This window comes from Crinia signifera, chromosome 2 (genome assembly GCF_055691185.1).
Source record: "Crinia signifera chromosome 2, ASM5569118v1, whole genome shotgun sequence".
Taxonomy (NCBI): Eukaryota; Metazoa; Chordata; class Amphibia; order Anura; family Myobatrachidae; genus Crinia; species Crinia signifera.
The window spans coordinates 99737482-99760237 of record NC_139218.1 but is presented as its reverse complement, the minus strand read 5'-3'; the positions used below and the strand labels follow the sequence as shown (position 1 = coordinate 99760237).

The following is a 22756-nucleotide window of genomic DNA, read 5'->3' as shown; positions in this document are numbered from 1 at the left end:
ATCATGCCGGTGACATGGCCTGCACGACTACCTCCAAATCGAGACTACTTATTAACGACCTTCAGGTGACGCATAAGGGAGGATGTCGCTAGGTGGCCAACGTCCTTACCCCTGCTTATTGCAGATTTACATAAGATACATATGGCAAGACAAGTGTTGTCCGGATCTAGATAAAAATAATTCCGGACCAAAGAGGTGCCATTTTTGGTATTCCGACCAGGAATGGTGATGGCCTTTTGCATCCCACAGACAACAACTGTCTCACCGGTGTTTCATTTACCCAAACCATATCACCATCAGCATCATCCATGTCAACTTCCTCCTCAGCGCAAGCTACATCACTATCCTCCTCCTGGTGTAAAACATCGACACTTTCAATTTCAAATTTAGGAACTGGACTGTGGGTGATCCTTCCAACATATGAACAGGGCATGCAAATGGTGGAAGGAGCCACCTCTTCCCGTACAGTGATGGAAGGTTAGACATTGCAGCCACCAACATCCTTGGACTCTTCTTGGGGATATGTGATACCATGGTTTTAGAAGGCAGAGTTGTTTGCTGTGTTTTTGATGACAGCTTAACTCTCTTAAATTTTCTAGTAGGGGGGGAGGAGGGCTTAGATTGTTGTGTGAATCTGAACCACTGGCCATGAACATAGGCCAGAGCCTTAGCCATTCTATCGTAAATGGCATATTGGCAAGCTTAAGTTTCTCCTCAAACGATTTACATTTGTTTTTTTTCTTTGTGTTACTAACCTTTGGATTTTACATGCCCTCTAAGATGACATTGGGCATCGGCCTAGGCAGATGAAGTTGATGGCATTTCATGTTCTGTTATGACTAGTGGCAGCAGCAACAGCACTAGGAGGAAGTGATTCTTGTTCTTTCACTATTTTATCCTCCAAATTTTTGGTTCACCATTATCTTTATGAAGTATCACTGGGCAGGATGTATATAGCACTATCACTGGACTGGAACTGTAGCAGTACCACTGGACTTTAATGGTAGTATCACTGGACTTTAACGGCAGTATCCCTGGACTTAAATGGCAGTACCACTGGACTTATGCAGCAGTATCACTGGACAGGAGTATCACTAGACTTTAATGGCAGTATCACTGGACTTTACAGCAGTACCAATGGACTTTAACGGTAGTACCACTGGACTGGACTTATGCAGCAATATCACTGTACTGGACTTATGTAGCAGTATCACTGGACTTTAACAGCAGGACTGGACTGGACTCAGCAGGACACCACACCACACCACACCACAGCATACCCTTCTTCGCCGAAGCTGGAGTGAAAAAGGGTACCGGCCGCATATATATATGATCCGGATCTCGCAAGATCCGACGGCGGGATCTTGCACAGTCCCGAATAGACTTGGAGAGCGGGTTCGGATTAGGTAAATTCGGGGGTGTCCGGATTCCCCTAATCCAAACCCACTCATCCCTAGTGCATACACACTGACATCATTGTGTCCTCACTCCATACATTCAGTCCTTGTTGACAGAGTTAAATTTATCGACCCATGGGTGCTCTTATAGTTTGTAGTGTATACACTGGGCCATATTTGAAACAATATCGCTCAGAAGGGCAAAAATTAGCAATATTGTTTAAAATATCGCACAGTGTGAACACACCTTTTTTTTAACAATTTTTTTATTCAAAAATAATTTTTTACCATATAAACATGAACAATCTGGACAAGTATACCTAGGTATTCAAGATTACATATCATCGCATATCGACATCCGAATATAATTATGTTTACATTTGGATAGTTACGTTTACATTATTATACCTCATCTCATCCTTTTTCCAGCTGTATCCAGATTTATCACCTGTTTCTAAGCCGATATACCTATTTCACTTCACTTATCCGAAGTTACAACCCTACTAAGCAAGATAAAGACAAGGACAAAGACAACACAAAGACAAGATGCAGGAAACACAGGAAAATTGTGGAAGGGTTGGAGGGGTAGATGACAACTTGAAAAATATAAATGTAAATAAAACGAAGTTACGTTGGGGGGGGGGGGGGGCGGGGAAATAGGAAGCTTGTTATATTCTGTCTTTTGTATTAATAAAATAAGTATTTATTAATTATTTATTAATTATCAGGGCTCATTTTTTCAGATTATCATATATTAACCAGAGTATACCTATACCCTGATTTAGAAGCTAGGGACAATACCACATCCAGACAAGAATAACAGTCTAAGCCTCTGAGGCTCAGTACCTATATATCTAGAACAATATTGAGTCGTGATCTGCACATCTTAGTATTTCACTTTAAACCACCTTATGTACTCCGACTCAACTAAAGAAAGAAAATATAATATAAGTATTAGTAAAGGATTAGGATCTTCACTGTAACCAACAGTCCAGGTCAACAAGCAATTTCAAACGTAGATCGGATATGGGCTTTTATTGCAATGTCCATAGTGTTCATATATGGTATCCATTTTTTCATAAATTTGATTGATCCATTGGGAAGCTCCAGTTTAGCGTATTTCCTATCAAAGTATTGTATTTGTGCGAGTTTTCATTTAAGAGTCTCCAGTTGAGGTGCTGATTTCTTAGTCCAAAATAAAAGTATGCATTTCTTCGCAACTGCCAATGCCACTATAAGCAGTGACAGGTTGTTTTTGTCAAGTTTATCTGTTGGCCAGTTTTTAAAGGACAGGCCCATCAAGGCCAGTGGATCGAAGGAGAATTTGACTTGAAACATCTCATATAGAAAATTCAACACTTTCCACCAAAACCTCAGAATTTTAAAACATGACCACATACAGTGTGAGAAGTTAGCAGTGGTGGTACCACATTTCAGACACGCCCCCATTTCATCTTGAACCATAAATCTACGTCTATGTGGGGTTATATATGCCCTGTGTACAGTATGCATGAAAACCTCCTGCAAATAGACAGATTTTAACACCCTAAGTGAATGCGACTGGATCCCAATGATATCCTCTAGTTGGGTAATATGGGGGATATCTTTTGACCATTTTTGTAGTAACACTTGCCATTGTGAGTTACCCAAGGATTTCCCTTCTATAAGAAGTGCGTCTAGATATCTTATCTTATAGCTTTTGAATAATAGGTAATAAAGAAGCAAATCTACAGAAGTAACCTGAGTTATGGGTATTGGACCTTTCATTAATAAGCTTGGGGTTTTCATAGAGGTAAGAAATTGTCGTACCTGTAAGTAAACAAAAAATGTGTATGTGGGAGGTTATATAACTGTGAGAGACAGCAGAATGTATACATACATCCCCCTGGATCAAATACTCGACAGGATAAATCCAATCCTTTATCTCTCCATTCAGTGCATAACGGATGACATAAACTGAGATGAGTAAGGATTTCTCGAACATTTTTTATTCATCATTAACCACATGGCATAGGTGTCGCCAAATAATATATTTGACTTAATTCTAAATTAGATATCTGATCCCTTTGACTGGATTAAGGCTCCAGTGAAAAACGGGTGAAAGACAGCCCGGTCCAGGTCAGGATCTGTATACGAGGCTTTATTTAATATCCAGTCCGAGGCATATCGGAAAAATAATTGCCATAGAGTACACCTTTAAGTCTGGGAATCCAAAACCTCCCTTTTCCCTAGAGGACTGCAGTTTTAACTTTGCTATTCTTGGACATTTTCCCTGCCATATAAATTTAGAGAACATGGACTCAAGACGAGCCATATCCAATTGAGTCAACTTTATAGGATTCATTTGCATAGCATAGAAAATCTTTGGGAAGATGATCGATTTTATTATTGCCAACCTACCCAGTAGTGAGACAGGAAGATCTCTCCACGCTGTCAGCTTTATTTCTATAGAGTTTATAATATGTGTGAAATTTAATTTGTACATTTTTGATAAATCAGGACTAATCTGGATTCCCAGATATATTTAAAATGGGACTCTGTGAAGGCAAAAGGGACATTCACTTGTTGCAAGGACAGCGGGCTCGCCCCTCCTAGCATCATTATTTCTGACTTGGATAAATTTACCTTGTACCCCGAGATCTCCCCGAATGAACCAATAAGGTGTAATAATGCTGGTATAGATTGTTCTGGTTTAGATATAAAAATAAGAGTATCATCGGCGAATAGCGCCACCTTCAATTCTTCTGATTGAATTTTGATTCCATGTATAAGGGGGGATAGTCTAATTGCTGTTGGCAGGGGTTCTATTGCTATCGCGAATAGTAGGGGAGACAGGGGACATCCCTGGCGCGTTCCCCTACCCAATTGGAAATATTGGGACAGTAGACCATTGCAAGTTATAGCAGACCTGGGAGCAGTATATATTGTTTTAATTGTTGCTATGAATTTTCGGGGGAAAACCAAATAGTGATAACGTTCTAAATAAATGAGGGCACAGGACTAAATCAAACGGTTTTCCGGCATCGACTGTGAGAACCATTTGGGGACTATCTGTATTATCTGTTCTATTTTTAGACTGTTGAATAGCCGGCAAGACCCTACGAACATTCGTGGTCGAATGTCGGCCAGATATAAATCTGGTCTGGTCTTTATGTATAATAGACGGAATTATCGGCTTCAATCTCTCTGCTGAAATTTTTGTGTAGATTTTATAATCTGCATTTAGCAGAGAGATTGGGCGATAGGATCCTGGCAATTTTAAATCTCTATCTGCCTTAGGCAGAACCTTAATTATCGGGTCCGAGAAGTACAAAGGAAGTTAGCCCTTGAACACACCTTTAGGACTTATTTTGATTTAGCTAATGTTCTACTTTCATACATTGCTACATTTCAATATGATCACTATTACTGTATTACTTTGTTTTTAAAATGTAAAATTTACTGTCAGTTCCTATAGTAATGTAAGAAAAATAGGTATAAAATATTGAATTGGTACATAAACAACAAACAACACAGAGGGTAAATATATAACCTATATATTGCAGGTGTACCAAATGAGGATATAAAAGGGCCTCATTGTAAAGGTGACCAACTTTTTACAATGAAAAGAACACAAATAAATTGAAGAAAAATATATATTGTAAATTAAAGAAAAAGGAGCAAACCCAAATAGACTAGCAGTCGGGAAACTAGCGTCTCATAGGCCCAGGTGCAAGCATATGCTTTGAGCCCCCAGCAACCCATACCTCCCAATTTACAATCTACGGCAGGCGGGACAGCAATGTGTGTTATAGGCGCGTGTCTGACATTTGGGGGCGTGGACCACAAACCCAGTCAGTAAAAAATAAAAGCGAACCCCATTTTGTACATCCCCATTTAAAACATTTTTACACATATCTTGCCCCCACCCTTCCCCATTCTCTGCTGCCCCCATCTCCAATATGTTGCCCTGAGTTACCTTCTCCTCCGAGACTGGGCCTGGGCTGGGCATACTGCACAGTTAGTTTGGGGTCTGGACTTGGAGCTGCAGGGTGCTGTTGCGGGCAGGCGGGTGTATGCAGTAGCTCCCAAGTGGCTATTATATTATGGCCGCGTACAGTGCTTCTGTGCACATGCAGAAACTACTGTTTGAGCCTGAGAAAGGAACATCACTGCATGATAAGAGAGCTCTGATCGCAGAAGCCTCATCCGCAGCAATGTTTTTAAGGGCAAAAAAGGAGGACACTTTTCGAGGGAGGACAAAACTTACAAAAGAAGGGCTGCCCTCCCGAAAAGAAGACAGTTAGTCACTTTATCATTGTGCTACAATGGAGTTCTTGTTTCTGGAGAATGGAGGTAATTACCTTAGCACAGAGGTTCCCAATCTTTTTTGATTCACGGCACCCTAGAGAATCAGAATTTTTTTCACGGCACCCCTAGGTCCAACAAAATTAATTAGATTGGGTTTATTTGCGATTCTTAGCAGCAGTTATGTGGTAAAGGGCAGGATTTGCTTCTGTTTGTACATATTCTATGATTGGCAGCCACCAGCACTGGTTTTGCTCCTAAATAATTAACCATTAATAATTTGAGTTGGTCCTGGACCACCAAGCCGCGGCACCCCTGCATGTGTCCCGAGGCACCCCAGGGAGCCACGGCACACAGTTTGGGAACCACTGCCTTAGCATATTAAATCCATACACTACCACTTACACAACCATCAGCAATCCCATAATGCCACACCACCTAATGTTCCTATAGTGTAGGACAGCAGTTTCAGAACTCTTACAATGACAACACATTAGGCTGCTTTAAGGGCCTAATTCATGGTTGTACATAAATGCATCTGCAATTGGAATGCTTTTTTTTTAGGCTAGAATGGCTATTTATGGCAAGTGAAGCTGCTGCCCAGAAATAAGAGAGTCGCCACAAACGCGCTACATCTGTGACTCATATGCAGCTTATACGCAACAGGGAAAATCGACAGCTAAGGCAGCGCTATGGCTATGCAGACTGGACACAGTAGTAGCAGCCATGTTTTTGTACGTACGAGTTTGCAGCCGGTGGCAGATACACGCCCTGATAATGGCCAGAATACACCTGCCATTCCCCGTTACAACCCCAAAACTGTCACTTCCTGTCACTCACTCTGCAATGAAATCCTCACTGCGAGCGGCATCGCACAGGTACCTTGGCGCTTGTGCAATATGATCACAACACATGCAGTCTTGCCCATAATTGCTCAGTGGCGTGAATATCAACATTGCGTGCAAACATGAATTAGGTCCTAAGCTACATCTATTGTTACCACTGCTAATAAAATATTACTTAACATTTTGAAATATATTTAATAAATGTATGTTTTTATATTCGCACTGTAAAACAGTTTGTAAGCATACAGGAATCACCATTGTCATAGCAATTGTACCTTGAAATAAAGAAATAGAAGCAGGTAACTTACAGTTGAAATCGATCTGTTCTCATCTCTTTTACTACATTCAGATACAGGTTAAGAGTAATGCAGCAGACCCAGGCTAAGGCACACCAGTCTGTAACAAAAGGGTAAACATAAGGGAAAATATTTACATTTATAAGAATATATATTGCCGTGGGTCATTTAAAACAGCAGATGCAACCACAAATACCTATTTATAGAAACTGAGCATTCACATGATATTAAATATTATATTAGTAAAACAAATAACACAAATGTTTACACTATTTTGTGTTGATCAGTTTTAATAAATAAATCCAAGTAGATTCTGTGTTGTAAACAAATATGAAGAATGTTTTGGGATTTTTGTTGTTTTTATAATTTTTTTATTAATAGCCAATGTGGAGCGGCAGAGTGGAGCTGCAGGCAAATGAGTGTCTTGCTGGGAAGATCAGCATAGCAGCAGCATTTAAATGTATTTCAAGGGCCATATGGTGATTGTGTTTTTCAGACGCATTTGCACGATCCGGGTGGCATGAGGTTACTGGGGGGCAACCAGTGGGGAACGGTCACAGTCCGATGGAGGAGTCCCATGCAGCGCAGGCGAGGAGCAGCAAAGTGCATAAGTTGCGGAGGAAGGTGGTGTTGCTAGGGCAGGGTGGGGGCTTCGGTACCCGGCGCGCCGGGAATCTCGTGTGGCGGGGAGGGAGCGGTGCACAAGGCAGGAAATGTAGGGGAGTTACAGAATGCCTCGCATACTCACCATTAGGCGGCCGCACGCCTGGTTCCAGCATTAATACGGCAGGGGCCATACGGGTTGCGTGCCAGGTAGGGTGAGGTGCGGATGGTAGCTGATCCCATAATGGTAAGGGGCGTGTTCACGTGAGTCACATGACAGTGGCTGGCACGGCCCATAGCATGTAAGGGGCGTGTTCACGTGAGTCACATGGTGGTGACTGGCACGGCCCATAGCGTGTAAGGGGCGTGTTCACGTGAGTCACATGGTGGTGACTGGCACGGCCCAGGCGGTACCAACTTGGTAGCGGGCGTGGTCGCGTACCCATGGCGGTGGAACGGACACGTCCCAGGGGTACCACATTAGCAGGAACAGAGCGCACCGCTCCCCTTTCTATCCCTTGCCCTGCAAAAGTGTTTGGTTATGATTATGGATTTGTGAAATAAAGCTGTGACCATTTTAATTGCCACAAACTATGTCGTCAGGTTTCCATTATTTCGTTGACCAGAGCAGGGTGCTGGTAAGTCGCCCTCTCCCGCTTTAAGGGAGCGCAGGGGGCCAAAATGGCCCCCGGAGCAGGATAAGGGGGTGGGGCGCTAGGCACCCTGCAGGTCAACGGCGGGAAACCTGGGTTCGGGGGGATGGGGGGGGGAGGCAGCAGCCAGGGAAGCCGGTCCCCTTCTGTGTCCAGTTCTGGAGGCCATATCTTCAGAAGGATATAAATACATTGGAGAGTGTACAAAGAAGGGCAACTAAAATGGTTCATGGCCTACATCACAAAACTTACCTGGATAGACTAAAAGATCTTAACATGTATAGTTTGGAGCAGAGAAGGGAAAGGGGGGACATGATAGAAATCTTCAAATATATCAAGGGTTTTAACATAGTACAGGTGGGAAATTTTCTTCAAAGGAAAACAAGTAATAAAACACGAGGACATGCACTGAAACTGGAGGGAGGTAGGTTCAGGGGAAATGTTAGAAAGAATTACTTCACAGAAAGGGTAGTGGATAAGTGGAATAGCCTCCCATCAGAGGTGGTAGAGGCTAAGACAGTAGAACAATTTAAACATGCTTGGGATAGGCATATGAATATCCTTACAAAGAAATAAGGATTAAAAAGGGTTGAGTTTACCTGAAGGGTAAAAAAGGGCAGACTAGATGGGCCAAATGGTTCTTATCTGCCGTCAAATTCTATGTTTCTATGTTTCTATGTTTCTACTTTATAGTATACCCCACAACTCACAAGTGGACCTCACATATTGGATGCGGTCTGGTTTTTACACTTACTTGCCTACATTCGAAAACTAGTTTCAGGGAGATTATAGTTGGTAGTAGAATTTTGCACAGCGCACCATTGAGGGGGCTTGTCATGCTCCATCCAAAGGGCGTGTCTAGTTCCATATATGGAGAGATTGTTTACATGGCACCTAGAAGTGTCGATGTGTACTGCTACATCTGAGAGGAATCTTTTATCCAAATGTAGATGAGCCCCAAAGCAGTTAGTAAGAGCTACTCAGTGGCGTAGCTACATATGTGGCAGACCCTGCTGTGGCTTGGGGGAGTGGCACAAGTGGGGTCTGTGGTGGGCGCCGCTGGCTGAACAGAAGGACGACTGAGGCAGCAGTGTGCGCTGAGCTGGTCCTGCTCCGTGCATATCTAATGAGCGGGGACCCAGCGCAGTGTATATTTAATGATCGGGTCCCTGCCCCGTAAATATGCTCAGTGCTCACTGCTGCCTGGGTCGCCTGTCAGCTCAGCCAGTGGCGCCCATAGTCAAACGCCTCACCCCTTCTTGGGGAGGCGCCAGAATTTTTTAGCAGGGGAGAGGAAAATTTCTAGCTACGCCACTGGAGCTACGATACTTGCTAAAGTGCTGGGAAATGGTGCAGATTCAAGACCATGCAGAGATTTAAATGTTGTGCAGTCAGAGGGGGGTATTTTATAACTTATGCTATCAGGGCAGTGCATAGGCGAATCTAGAATTATGGTAATGGGTGGTCCCAGATCCAGACACAATAGCAGGGGGACCTTTGCGCGGCGTCAAAAAGGGGGCGTGGCCTCATGGGAAGGGGGCGTGGTATCACAAAAAGGGGTGTGGTATTACACTTTAGACCATACACAGTAATGCCCATTACACATTTTAGCAAACTCCGTAATACCCATTACACATAAAGCCACACACCGTAATGCCATTTACACATAAGGCCATACACCATAATGCCCATTACACATTGTGCCACACATCATGATGCCCATTACATACTATATAACAAACCGTAATGCCCATTACATATTTGCCACATAAGTGCTGCTTACCTACGTGCTCATTGCTAGGGGGTTCTTGCTTGATGGCACCATAGTACCCATTACACATGATGCCGCACACCATAGTACCCATTACGCATGATGCCGCGCACCATAGTACCCATTACACATGATGCTGCACACATAATGTCCCTTACACATGATGCTGCACACATAATGCCCCTTGCACATGCTGCTGCACACATAATGCCCCTTACACATGATGCTGCTCACCGTAATGTCCCTTACACATTAAGCCACACATTATGCGTAATGCCCCCACATACCGCCATTTGTAGCGTCCCTTAAGATGCCCCCAAAAGTGCCACTTACTGTAAATTTTTATATGAGCTGGAGAGCGGTGCAGCTGCATCTATGGGGAGAGGAGCAGAGCGCAGCACAGAGCACGCTCCCACTCCCCTCCTGGTGTCCCCTCTAGCCGAGTGGACATTTGAAATATTGTGTGCGCTGTTGTTGTGCGTGCCGTCGGGGGAGCATGCCGGGCGCGGGCACCACATGATTAAAGGGGGGGGGGGCGGGCTGAGGTGAAAGCGGGGAGAAGAATCGGAGCGGAAGCTGCAGGGGTGACAGTCATTGACAGCTGGGCAGAGAGCAGGGGGCTGCCCGGCTATATTCATAGCATTGCAGGTCACGGCTGTTTGAAATAATACCCCTTTCAAAACAGAAAATGCAGGGATTTACCCGGGAATATGGTCCCAGGATCATGCAGGGACATTCCCAGGCTGACCCCTTATACACCAGCCTAGTCCCTGCATTTTCTGGTGTGAGGGGGAGAGACAACCACTCCCCTCTCCCTACCCCCCTTTAACCAACCAGCTATATCTTTGGAACCAACAGACCCATTTACATGAGACCAGTATCATATTGAAGAACTTTTGAGTTGGCTTCGAATGATTTTGGTCCCGTGAAACTGGGCTGTTTGGTTCCAGAGAAATCTGCCCTCAAAGAACATAAACAGTCATGAAATTACATTTAAGAAATGAAAAAAAAAAAAAAAAAAAACGGTTTAACCTCAATATCCCTGGAACCAATTAACCCATATGGATTCAGCCTGGTATCAGATTGAAGGCCAAGCGATTTGGGTTAGACTGAGATCAACCTTGAGCTTCAGTGATGCCGAAGGGGGAACTGGCAGCCGTTGAACTGGGTGGGGGTTTGAATTAGCGGGTCCCATGTTATCTTATGGGAAAAACGTTCCAGCTTTGCCTGGCAGTATCTCCGGTTCCCAGGGGGCTGGAGACACGGGGCTGGGCTCGTTGGAAAGCCCTATCCCTCAGCTACAAAATGCTAATGGGTGGTCCTGTGCACCCCCGGACCACCCCCTAGATTCGCCTATGGGGCAGTGCCAAGCCAGCAGTGCTCTGCCTATCTGCACATATATTTCCAATGTTTGAAAAAAAAAAAAAAAAACTTTTTTAGTTTAATGGTCAAAAATAATGCTGTCAATCCACAGCTTTATTAAAATGATATTAACAGATGGCTGAAATGCAAAACTGCTTTGCTTGAAAAACATCTCCTGAACAGCTACAGTATTACACTATATATCCTCTACACACTTTAAATTCTAGGTAGTAAGAAGAACTGAGAAGAAGCAAATAGGATTTCAACTCCAGTTTCTAGTGTTTCTTCATCTTAATATCTCATGATCTTGGGACATCTTCATAGTCAGTGTCAGAGACCTTATAAACAGAGCAGTTCCTTCCAACACATATATACAACAGTATTTGTTTTTCAAGTACAGCACCACCATAATGCACTACCATATATTGTTTATGTAGATTACTTCAGGGTTGTCCACTTTTAAAGTCTCCTCTCTGGGAGAAACCCTGAGAGGAGATTCTCAGCACTTTGGTGGCGGGGCCTGATGTAGACGTCATGAAGCCCCGCTCCAGTACTGCAAATACCGAAATCCGCTGGTCTTCAAGGAGGGGGCAGAGATCAATGATGGGATTTGCATCTTTAGCCCCGCTTCTTCCCGAAAAGCCTCAAACCGTGGGATATTAAAGCTGCTGTGGGGGGGGGGGGGGGGGGGCAACGGGATCTGGGAGGGTTACCCACAATCCCGGGAGGGTAGACCCAATTTTCTACCCTTGATTACTTTCAGGTAGTAGAGTGCCTGGTCGGGCACAGGTACTTTTCATGGACATGGCCTAATGACAGGAGGCTTGACTATGCCCCATTTGAAAATATATAGAAAACAAAGTACTTTATGGTGCTTATGCAGACCTCCCAACATTAGATAAACCCAAGGAGGGACCCTTAGGAAACGGGACAGTTAGGAGGTATGTAAAAAAATTCTATGGAAACTGATAACTAAAAAAATGAGTAGCAGAAACCCCTTATATAATCTTACGTGTTCAAAGACCCAATGGAGTAGCAGACAACACTTGCGAAAGGTCGAATCAGTTCAGACCTCCTGTTAGCTTGTTGATATGTTTGTTTACAGAGTATTTTTAGTTCCCTGGTTTCAGTTACCAGGATGGATCACTATGCACAAATGTTCTCAGTGTGTCACCTTATTCCATCTGTGTTTCTGCCATCCATCAGAGCAGAACAGTTAGTAGCAGTCAATGAAAACATGCAATCCTCTATTATTTTACTAATTGTGCCCTTCAGAGGAAAACAAAGAGACCTGTCAGGAGACGCTATCAGAGCGCCACTTACACTTACTTGTCAACCTTTAGTTAAATTACAAAGTGCGGAATTAACAGTGAATTCAGTCTGTACTTAATGCTGGGGTCCTGCAGAGACAACTTCAAAGACAATTACTGTATAAGGATTATTTTTTTTTATTAACACAATAAGAATATAATGTTTTTAGTAATTACATATTTTTGGAATGGTAAAGCAGATAATCGATTCCTCTGTCTCCAGGGGATTTAGCTCCTATTCATATACTGTTGGGAACGCAGCTGGAAAGAGAACGCATTATTATGAGTATGTTAAGTTTTCTTTTGCTACATGCCAAAAGGTGTATAGCTTTAAACTAGATTAGTTCTATTCATGTTCATGACACACCATTGCCCATATTCTTTAGCCAAACCACTCCGCACAGTATTTATGTGTATAGGCGCTGGAATCTCGTTTGTCCACAATAAACTTCTTTACGTCCTCTGAATGCAAGCAAATCCAATCATAGAAGGTTCACATGGCATTTCACATGGGAAAGAAGAAAATAAAAAAGGGGCAATGATTGAAATGTCCCAAAATAATATGATCAAAGGGGAGTATCCTAATATTAAATGGTGTACCCTCACTCGCACAGTGTGAGGGGTACACAAGCACATCAAGGTATCTTTAATAGGTTAAGACCATCAGGAGTGTAGGGTGACTCTCAGCAATAAAACGGGTCGGTTCGTACCGTACTCACAAATATTCAAGGTAGATCTCTCATATATTCTCTCAGTACAATATTTATTAAAAATATTAGTGCATAAAAGCTGCTGGCCTGGTGTTCACAGATCAGAGGTACAAAGGTAGCACAGTCTCTCTCCACTCCACAGAGTGAAGCAGAACTAGAATCTTATGTGCCGCACAGCTGAGATACCGTTTCCATAGAGGAATCAGTAATACCCTTTCCAACCCCCTCCCCTCTGCAGTTAACCACGCCTGACAGGCGGACATGGCTGGATACATGCTGCTCGTCTGATTGGAAACGTTTACCCGATTCCCGATGAACCAGGGACTGAATAGCTGTGAACTGAGATATTCCAATATACCTTAAAACAGATCTCCATTTAGGTGCAGTAAAAGGTTAAAGGTAGGATTGTTTTAGTATAAATATATATTTTTTAATATTGAAGTATCACATTTGCATCATGTATTTGTTGAGAACCATATTCCGTTACATACAAAACAGTACTTCCTCATCTTTGCACCCACAGCTTACGCTACGGAACCCGCACCACCCTCCTGTGTCCACGCCACTATCTATTATCTTTAGTAAAGTTGTGCTGAGCGAAGTGGAGGGGAGCGGGACACCGATCCCGAAGTGTGGTGAGCAAAGCAAGGCCCACGAGGGGGAAATGGTGCAATTCTAACAGCAGCTAACGTAACTGGTGTAAGCTGTGGCTGCAAACATGAGGAAGTACCTACAAAACAGATTGAAGTCAAACACACTTTGTGTTTTGGATATGTAAGTTATGGTACAGAAATGGAAATCCTATCTGCATTGCATTCAAGTCAGAAGAATATAACAGATTACGATAAACCAGTGTTTACAGAAATCAACCCTAATTTATTTATTTATTAACAGTTTCGGTACTTGTGAGTTATCTGGGCTGCCGATTTTTTGATTGTATGCCTTAAGTTAAGGCATACAATCAGATGCGATGCGATGCGATATCGCATCGCATCGCATCGCATCGCATGCGACCATCGGATGCGATGACCCGATTTTTCCATAGGAATCAATGTTAAAATGGACTGAGTCCATTTTAACATGGAATTCAATGGGAAAAAGGGGTCCTTTTCATACCCCTACTATCCAAGTGGGCATGGAGTTGGATATAAACCTGAGGCGAGCGTAGCGAGCCACCGAGCCCGAAGCGTGGCGAGCGAAGCGAGCCCCGCGAGGGGACGGTATTCGGTGTCCCCTCGCGGGGCTCGCTACGCTCGCCACGCTTCGGGCTCGGTGGCTCGCTACGCTCGCCACAGGTTTATATCCAACTCCATGCCCACTTGGATAGTAGGGGTATGAAAAGAACCCCTTTTTCCCATTGAATTCCATGTTAAAATGGACTCAGTCCATTTTAACATTGATTCCTATGGAAAAATCGGGTCATCGCATCGCATCGCATCCGATGGTCGCATGCGATGCGATGCGATGTGCCCGATTCGACCCGATTTAGAAATCGGACGCCCAGATAACTCACAAGTACCACAGTTTCTTATATAGCGCACACATATTCCGCAGCGCTTTACAGAGAATATTTGAACATTCACATCAGTCCCTGCCCCAGTGGAGCTTACAATCTATATTCCCTACCACATGTACACACACAGACACAGACAATCTAGGGTTAATTTTGTTGGGAGCCAATTAACCTACCATTATACAGTATTTTTGGATTGTGGGAGGAAACCGGAGTACCCGGAGGAAACCCACGCAAGTATGGGGAGAATATACAAACTCCACACAGTTAGAGCCATGGTGGGAATCGAACCCATGACCTCAGCGCTGTGAGGCAGTAATGCTAACCATTACACCATCCGTACTAATAACAAGGTCCTCTCGGCCAATCCTCCCGGCATGGCCAGGAGGCTCCAGAAAATTGGGTTCTCCTCCAGGCCCTCCAGAATAGGGGGCAAATCCACCTATATTGCTGGCAGTCTCCTGTGATCCCTGTGGTCTGTAGGACCAAATGACACAGGGGGAGGGGTCTGTGGGACTAAATGACACAGATCACTTCATTGTAGCCCTGTCCACCTCTAAGCAATGCCTGTAATATTGTCATTGCATGGCAGGGGCCGTGGCTACAATGATGCAATCATGCGGGCTATAATATAACTCTCCCAAGACTCGAAAAATCTCAAAGCCAGTCCATCTGAAAAATGTTATGAAATTTCCCTTTAAAAATAGAAAGGGAAGGTGGTTGTGCTAGGATCCATACCTGAAGAATAGATTATAAATTCCTGAAACCTTTGCTACTCTTTGACTTTCAGGAAGACCGGCCATTGTGTGTTATAAGGTAAATAATTGACTTATTCTCCAAACAAAATTATGTATTTGCCACCAGTTATCCATATAATTTGTGTTTTACATCCGCTATAGAATTGATATCAGGGTCAAGCTCAGCAGTCAGAGATAACCTATTAAACATTGGTGACAGGACCAGAATATAGGTGGAGCGACAGGGGCAGTTGTTCCAGAACTCCCACACATTTGGGGCCCCAACACACTTCCGACTTCTACACTAAAAACCGGAATACAGCATATAGCTGTCTCTGCGCTGGTTCTCATTGGCAGCTCAGCTGTTACCTGATGCACTTGCCGTTTCCACCTCGCCTGGATGTAACAGGTAAGATAGAAAAGGTGAGTGAAGGGGAGGCTGTTGAATACTCTGATGGCGAGCTATCGACACTGCTCGCCATATAGCTGTCCATCAGGGGCTCACCACCGGCATTGAATATACCCCTAAGTCATCTTCAGGGGAACAAGATTTGGTTAGAAAGGCAAACGACCTTTGAGCATGAAATGCAAAATGTCTGTTTCTCAGGGAATAATCTAGTTTAAAATGACACAGTCGTCAGGGCAGACAAAGAATGTATTTGACTGGTCAGAAGCTATAAACACTAATTTGGTTAGCAGGAAATCACACCCTGTAATATCTCATAATATACTTAAGAGCTGTAAGCAAATCACTATATATATAACAAACATCATGGGCCCACAGCCAAAAAATGGGAACTGTCCGGTAGTGATAGAGGGACTGGAACAATAGATCAAATTACTAATTTTCGCTTCTGGCATCAAGTCTGAAACACAGAGCAGTGCGAGATCTCCAATAGCTTAGTCTGAAGAGTCAGACAGGGACATCTTTATAAAAAGATGAACTTCAATGTCTAAGAATATCCATTCCATAGCAGAACAAAAATATAATTGCAACCATAAAACAAGTGTTATACTGCCTTAAATTGGTCACTCACATAGAAAATGACCAGTGGCGTAGATAGCGTGAGGCAGCCCCCGCTGCTGCTTGGGGGAGCGGGGGCTGCGTGGGCGCCGGATGCTGGCACCGGCCACTGCCCTCCACCCCTTGCTGTGCCCCGGCCGCTGTCTCCCCCGCCACGTCTGTATTCCGCCGGGAGTCGGGACCGCATATCTACTAATCTGCGTCCCGGCGCCTGGCTCCTTGAGTCAAATGTCCATTACAAAATGGCCGCCTCCTTAGAGCAGACCGTTTTTTAAGATGCCAGAGGAGGCAGCGATGGCCTCCATTAGCATCCTTACAAATGGTCTGCTTTAAGGAGGAGGCCATTTTGTAATGGACATTTGACTCAAGGAGCCAGGCGCCGGGACGCAGATTAGTAGATATGCGGTCCCGACTCCCGGCGGAATACAGACGCGGCGGGGGAGGCATGGTAAGAAGGGGGGGCAGCGCCAAATTTAGGGAGGAGGGGGGGCGCAAATATTGGCGCTACGCCCCTGAAAATTACATTGGTTATAATAAAACACACGCCTACACACACACACACACATACACACTGCACTATTCTGTAGGGGTGGGGCATGACGATTAGAATGACACTGCCATATCCTCAGCACCTTTAGGGCCCAAAGTATACCTTTTCTTCTTTATATGAATATGTTATGTAATGGATTCATATATGTAATATCTGACTCTGTAAACACGGTTTATTCAGTAGCTATAACATTGTTCTTGCATTGTGTTGTTCTTATTGACCTAAATGGAGAATTAACTCTGGGTTTTTATGATTTCCTCATGATAGCATAGAAGAAATGGACAACTTTAATAAGACACTACTACAGTGCCTCCACACATTGTCATGCTTCAGGTACTAGTATTATATGGAACAGGGTTGAGCTGGGGGAGGAGCAGAGCCGCGAGGTGCATATTGTCAGCAATTGCAGTAGAGGTATATAAGGCCTTATTCTAGTTCACTCTTAGAGGCAAATTCCTTCTTAGATGGAAAAAACATGTGCACTGCAGGTGGGGCAGATATAACATGTGCAGAGGGAGTTAAATTTGGGTGGGGTTTTTTCTTCAAAGTGAGATCTATATTAAAGTGTAAAAATAAAGCAGTCAGTATGCACAGAAACAAGATAACTCACCCAAATCGAACTCTATCTGCACCTGTTACATCAGCCCCCCTGCAGTGCACATAATTTTTTCCATCTAAGAAGGAATTTGCCTCTAAGAAAACTAGAATAAGGCCCATAGTCTCAACAGACACTCAGATCCTATCTTTGACAAAGCTGCACAGTCAGGGGCGAAACTATAGCACCGCAGCCCCCGCCACCGCGGGGGGGCGCTGTGCATGTGGGGGCGCCGGGGGCTGCGGTGCTATAGTTAAACCCCCCCTCAATCCCCCGCAGACTTACCTATCGCGCTGGTCCCGGCGGCTCCGTTCTTCTGCTGAGGACCACCACAAAATGGTTCTCTGAAACTGTCTGCTGTATGGGGGCGGCCATTTTCTGGTGGTCCTCAGCAGAAGAACGGAGCCGCCATGACCAGCGCGATAGGTAAGGCTGTGGGGGATTGAGGGGGGGTTTGCATGGGCGGCGGGGTAGGGGTGCTCGGCAGGGCGGCGACGGGGGGGCGCCCAAAACGTAGCTACGCCACTGTGCACAGTATGGTCTGTCAATACTACCTCTGATGATATGGACTAGACTCCATCTATATTATATATAGAAAACGGCTAACTGCTCCACACCTGTACCTCCAGTGACCACTAGAGGCCACTGGACAGACCAAATGACTCCTTTGTGTGCTAAATAATGTCATAACAAAAAGTGAAAGCAATTTTTGCAGGGACACTGATCGGTTTCAAACTTGCTGGATATGGAAAGAGGGAGCTGGGAAGACAGGAGTATATATTGCTGCATTCCACCATATGGACTTGGTAGAGTGTTAAGGACTCCTGCACCTGCCATATGGACTAAAGATTTTTGCTGTTATGCTTACTATCTAGGATCAACTCCTCCAGCAGTGAAAATGTGATAACTATACCCCTAAGGGGACTATATACCTATTGCAGGAATCCACACCTAACACTTGTGGACATTGATTCCATTTTGGCAGCTTCATAGGAACAGATTGTCATATACAACAGTTATAATTTAGCTTTTTTCTTAAGATGTGGTATTTTTAATTTATCAGTTTTTTTATTATTATTAAAACTTTCAGATCTTTAACCTCCTCAGTGATTATTATAGTGTTACTACATTCCTTTCTTTTTATTGCTGTTTTATTGTGACGGACTACCCCTGTCTTAGTTGCTGCTTAGCGCTACACCTCACGACAGCACGCAATCCCTACCACTGGTACAATTTTATACCTGAAATAGAAATGTAAAGGGAGCAGACATATAAAAAAAAATAAAAGTGACCCGCAGTTGTGGTGAAGGCAGATTACCATAATTGTGTAGCTTTTAGAACACTTATATATGACAGGTTGCAGAGGTGATGGATGGTAGAACTCTTAAAGCACATACTGAAAAATAGCCTATGCCTGTTAAAAGCATAAACAAAAGATTGTACTTTTTAAATAAGATTTTAAAATTGCCAAGGCACACCATGAGATCCCCACAGGACAAAACACATTGGTCCCCACAGGAAAAAAAACAAACCTATTGGCCCCATATAAAAAAAAAAACATTCACCCTATTCCCACAGTTAACAAAAGTAAAATACATTGGCCCTTTTACATGAAAAGAAGAGACCAGTAAATAACAGTTAAACTGGTGGTGGCTGTAAACTGGTTTGAGCATCTTTAGATCTGGTGGCACACTTGAGAACAGCTCAAGGCACAGTGGTTGAAAATCACAGGGATAGATGTATTAGGGCACAGACAGTTAAGTAGTCTGTGTGCCGTGGAATCCTGGTGTGCCTTAGGACACTTGCAGGGGTGCCTTGGGTTAGCAGTCCAGGACAATTCAAATTATTTAAGTTCAATGTACAGTTATAGGCAAAAAACAGTGCTGGTGGCTGCCAATCATAGAATATGTGAAAAAAAAACAGAAGTGAGTCTTGTCCTTCACCACATAATTAAACCTAAGTATGACATACAAATTACAATTTATTGTACTTAATATTATACTTTTTTCTAAATTTCTCAATTAAAATCTTTCTCCTAGCGGTGTCATGAAAAAAATTCTGATACTCTAGAGCAGGGGTCTTCAAACCGTTGCCCGCAGGCCACGAGTGGCCTGCCAAGTTGTTTTTACTGGCCCGCCAGTTAATGCCGTTTAAATTTTAAAAAAAAAGCTGTTAAAAAAAAAAAACCTAGTCCCTTAGCAGTGGGACGCGGCGGAGGTGGATGTGCTGGCTGGGGCAGGCGGGACTGTGTGCAGACATGCCCGTTGTGTATTTCCTGATGCCGGCGCCGCGCACCCGTCCCGCACTTTCAGAGAAGACAGCCGGGAGTGACAACCGCCGCCAGCCTCTGACGCTGCGCACCCCGCCGCCAGCCTCTGACGCCGCAAACCCGTCCCTGCCTGCTCCTTTCAAGTGAAGACAGCCGCCGCCGCCAGCAGCAGCCCTCTGCCAGGGACACTAAGATTAAGGCAGGTATCTTAGGGAAGGTTGAAGCCGACTCGCTAACGCGGTGCTGACTAGGGGGGAGGGTGGGCTCTCTACAATGTTTTCTTTGCTGACTATGTGGGGGGGGGGGAGAGGTGAGCTGGCTGCCTTTTGCAATGTTGTGCTGGACATGGGGTGGGGAGGTGGCTGTTCTGAAATGTGGTGCTGACTATGGGGGAGGTGGGGCTGGCAGTGCAATGTGGCCCTGTGTATGGGGAGGGTGCTGACTATGGGGGAGGAGGGCTGGCAGTGCAATGTGGTGCTGACTAAGGGAGGGCTGGCATGCTGTCCAATGTGCTGACTATGGAGGGCAATACTAAGCCATTTTGTGAGGGACACTACTGGTGGCATTTTATGAGGGACACTACTGGTGGCATGTTATAAGGGACACTACTGGTGGCATTTTATGAGGGACACTACTGGTGGCATTTTGTGAGAGGCACTGCTGGGGGCATCATATGCATAAGCAGGAGTATTGGTGGCCTTATAGTGCAAGGTGCAATGGGCATCATGGTGTGAAGCATAATGTGCAATGGGCATCACGGTGTGTGGCATAATGTGCAATGGGCATCACGGTGTGTGGCATAATGTGCAATGGGCATCATGGTGTGTGGCATAATGTGCAATGGGCATCACGATGTGTGGCATAATGTGCAATGGGCATCACGGTGTGTGGCATAATGTGCAATGGGCATCATGGTGTGTGGCATAATGTGCAATGGGCATCACGGTGTGTGGCATATTGTGCAATGGGCATCACGGTGTGTGGCATATTGTGTAATGGACATCATGGTGTGTGGCATAATGTGTAATGGGCATCATGGTGTAATGGGCCTTCATGTTTATATGTCACTGTGCGGCCTTTAGACAGCCAACTTAAGCGTGGAAGGACAACAACCATTCCTGCGGTAACCAATGTCTGGTCATGCAGGTTGCAAAAGTGAGGTGTCAGGTAATTGTTTTCCTGCTAGTTCACACTCTTATAATTACCCCATGCCCCTTATAATTAGACCACACCCCTTTTTGGGAGCGCGCGCCTTAGGTCAACGCAATTTCTTTAATACCGAATTATGTATGGGGGGATGCATTTCTATTCTGTTCGCACTGGGACCCTAATTGTTTAGAAATAGCCCTGGTGCTGACTATATATAGGGGGCAGGGTTTATGTGTATGGGCAGCTGTGCCAACTATCTATGTGGGGGCTGTGCTGTCTATCTATTAAGAGCTGTGCTAAATACCACAGTAGAGCTTAGTGGCCCTCGGGCTTTGCTGAATTTTTTAATGTGGCCCACACTGTCTTAAAGGTTAAAGACTCCTGCTCTAGAGAGTTTAGAGTGCCGTGATTCAAAAACATCTGGGAGCTACTGCATTACAGCATGATATAAAATGCACACCCCTCCCAATGTATTCATATATGGTGTTATGTATATATGGAGTTATGTATGTATCTCATTAGGAACAGCAAACTTTATGTTAAGCTGGCAATACACAGTGGTGGCTCCTACCCCCACGCCCCCCCCCCCCCCCCACCACCCCACCCCGCCACCCACCCACACACACTGCTCCTCCTGGTCCTCACCACTGATGTTCCTCAGGTCCTTGCCGCAGCATTCCCGGAGCCTATACAATGTTGACAGGTGCCGGGACTATTGCATGAGCAGTACAGACCTCTGTACTGTGCATGTGGCCAGTTCTATGGGCTGACTGTGATATGAAATCACGGTCCCAATATCTGTGCAGTACAGATGACAGGCACATGCACAGTGCCAACGTAGGTACTGCGCATGCCCCTGGTTCTATGGGCTGCTTTGGGGAACAATGGGACTACCTTGGGTGACTGGCAGGTTATGCTTCCAATAGGAAGTAATTGCCATTCACAGTGAAGCCAGTGCAGTCTCACAGACTGGGGGGGGGGGGGTCTGCAGTCCTGCTGCCCATAGGTAAAAACCACGACTGGTAATATATAACATATATTTACATCTTACAATAATAGTTTTAAAGATGACTATCAATTACATTCTAAATCATGTTTAATAAACAAAATGTATAACCCCAAAATATAACACAACAAAAACATTTAATAAAGTCTGGATTTATGGGAAGCTGTATCGAAGTTTTTAAAGAGTGGATTACTGGACACATGGCAACCAATCAGCTTTTACCTATCACTTTAAATAATGTACAAAATAATAATTACCAACTAGAAGCCGATTGGTTCTCCACTTGCCCACTTCTGTACACAGTTCTCTACACACACTTGTTCACTTGCAATTCTAGTAACATTTAATGCAAATATACACTACAGTATATATATATATATATATACAAAAACAATACCACTGCGCACAACTTCAGAATGAGTATGTATGCTTCCCACGTAGTGTGCAGCTATTCTCCAGGACTCAACCAGGGTCCAGCGAAGGTAAGTATGCAAAAGAATGGAGAAGCGCACAATGAGCAAGGTAAAATACAGTTCCTTTACTGATAATATATGCTCACATACATGTGGGTTAGGATATAACAGCTTGCCAAGCTTGTGGTGTGATGTCGGAACGGACCAGTTCGCAGGACACGGGCGCAGGGGATACTCGGTCTCAGACAGCCTCTCACGCTGGAATA

At 44.3% G+C, this 22756-nt stretch overlaps 1 protein-coding gene across 7 annotated transcripts in view; it reads right to left on the bottom strand.

The window, feature by feature from the left end:
* LOC146058800 (uncharacterized) overlaps window positions 1-22756 on the bottom strand; it is a 508052-nt gene that overhangs the window by 348468 nt on the left and 136828 nt on the right. For all 7 annotated transcript variants that reach the window (XM_083171028.1, XM_083171024.1, XM_083171022.1 and 4 more), the window contains one exon: window positions 6838-6925. In XM_083171028.1, coding sequence (XP_083027154.1) covers window positions 6838-6925 — 88 coding nt within the window. The remainder of the gene's footprint in view (window positions 1-6837; window positions 6926-22756) is intronic.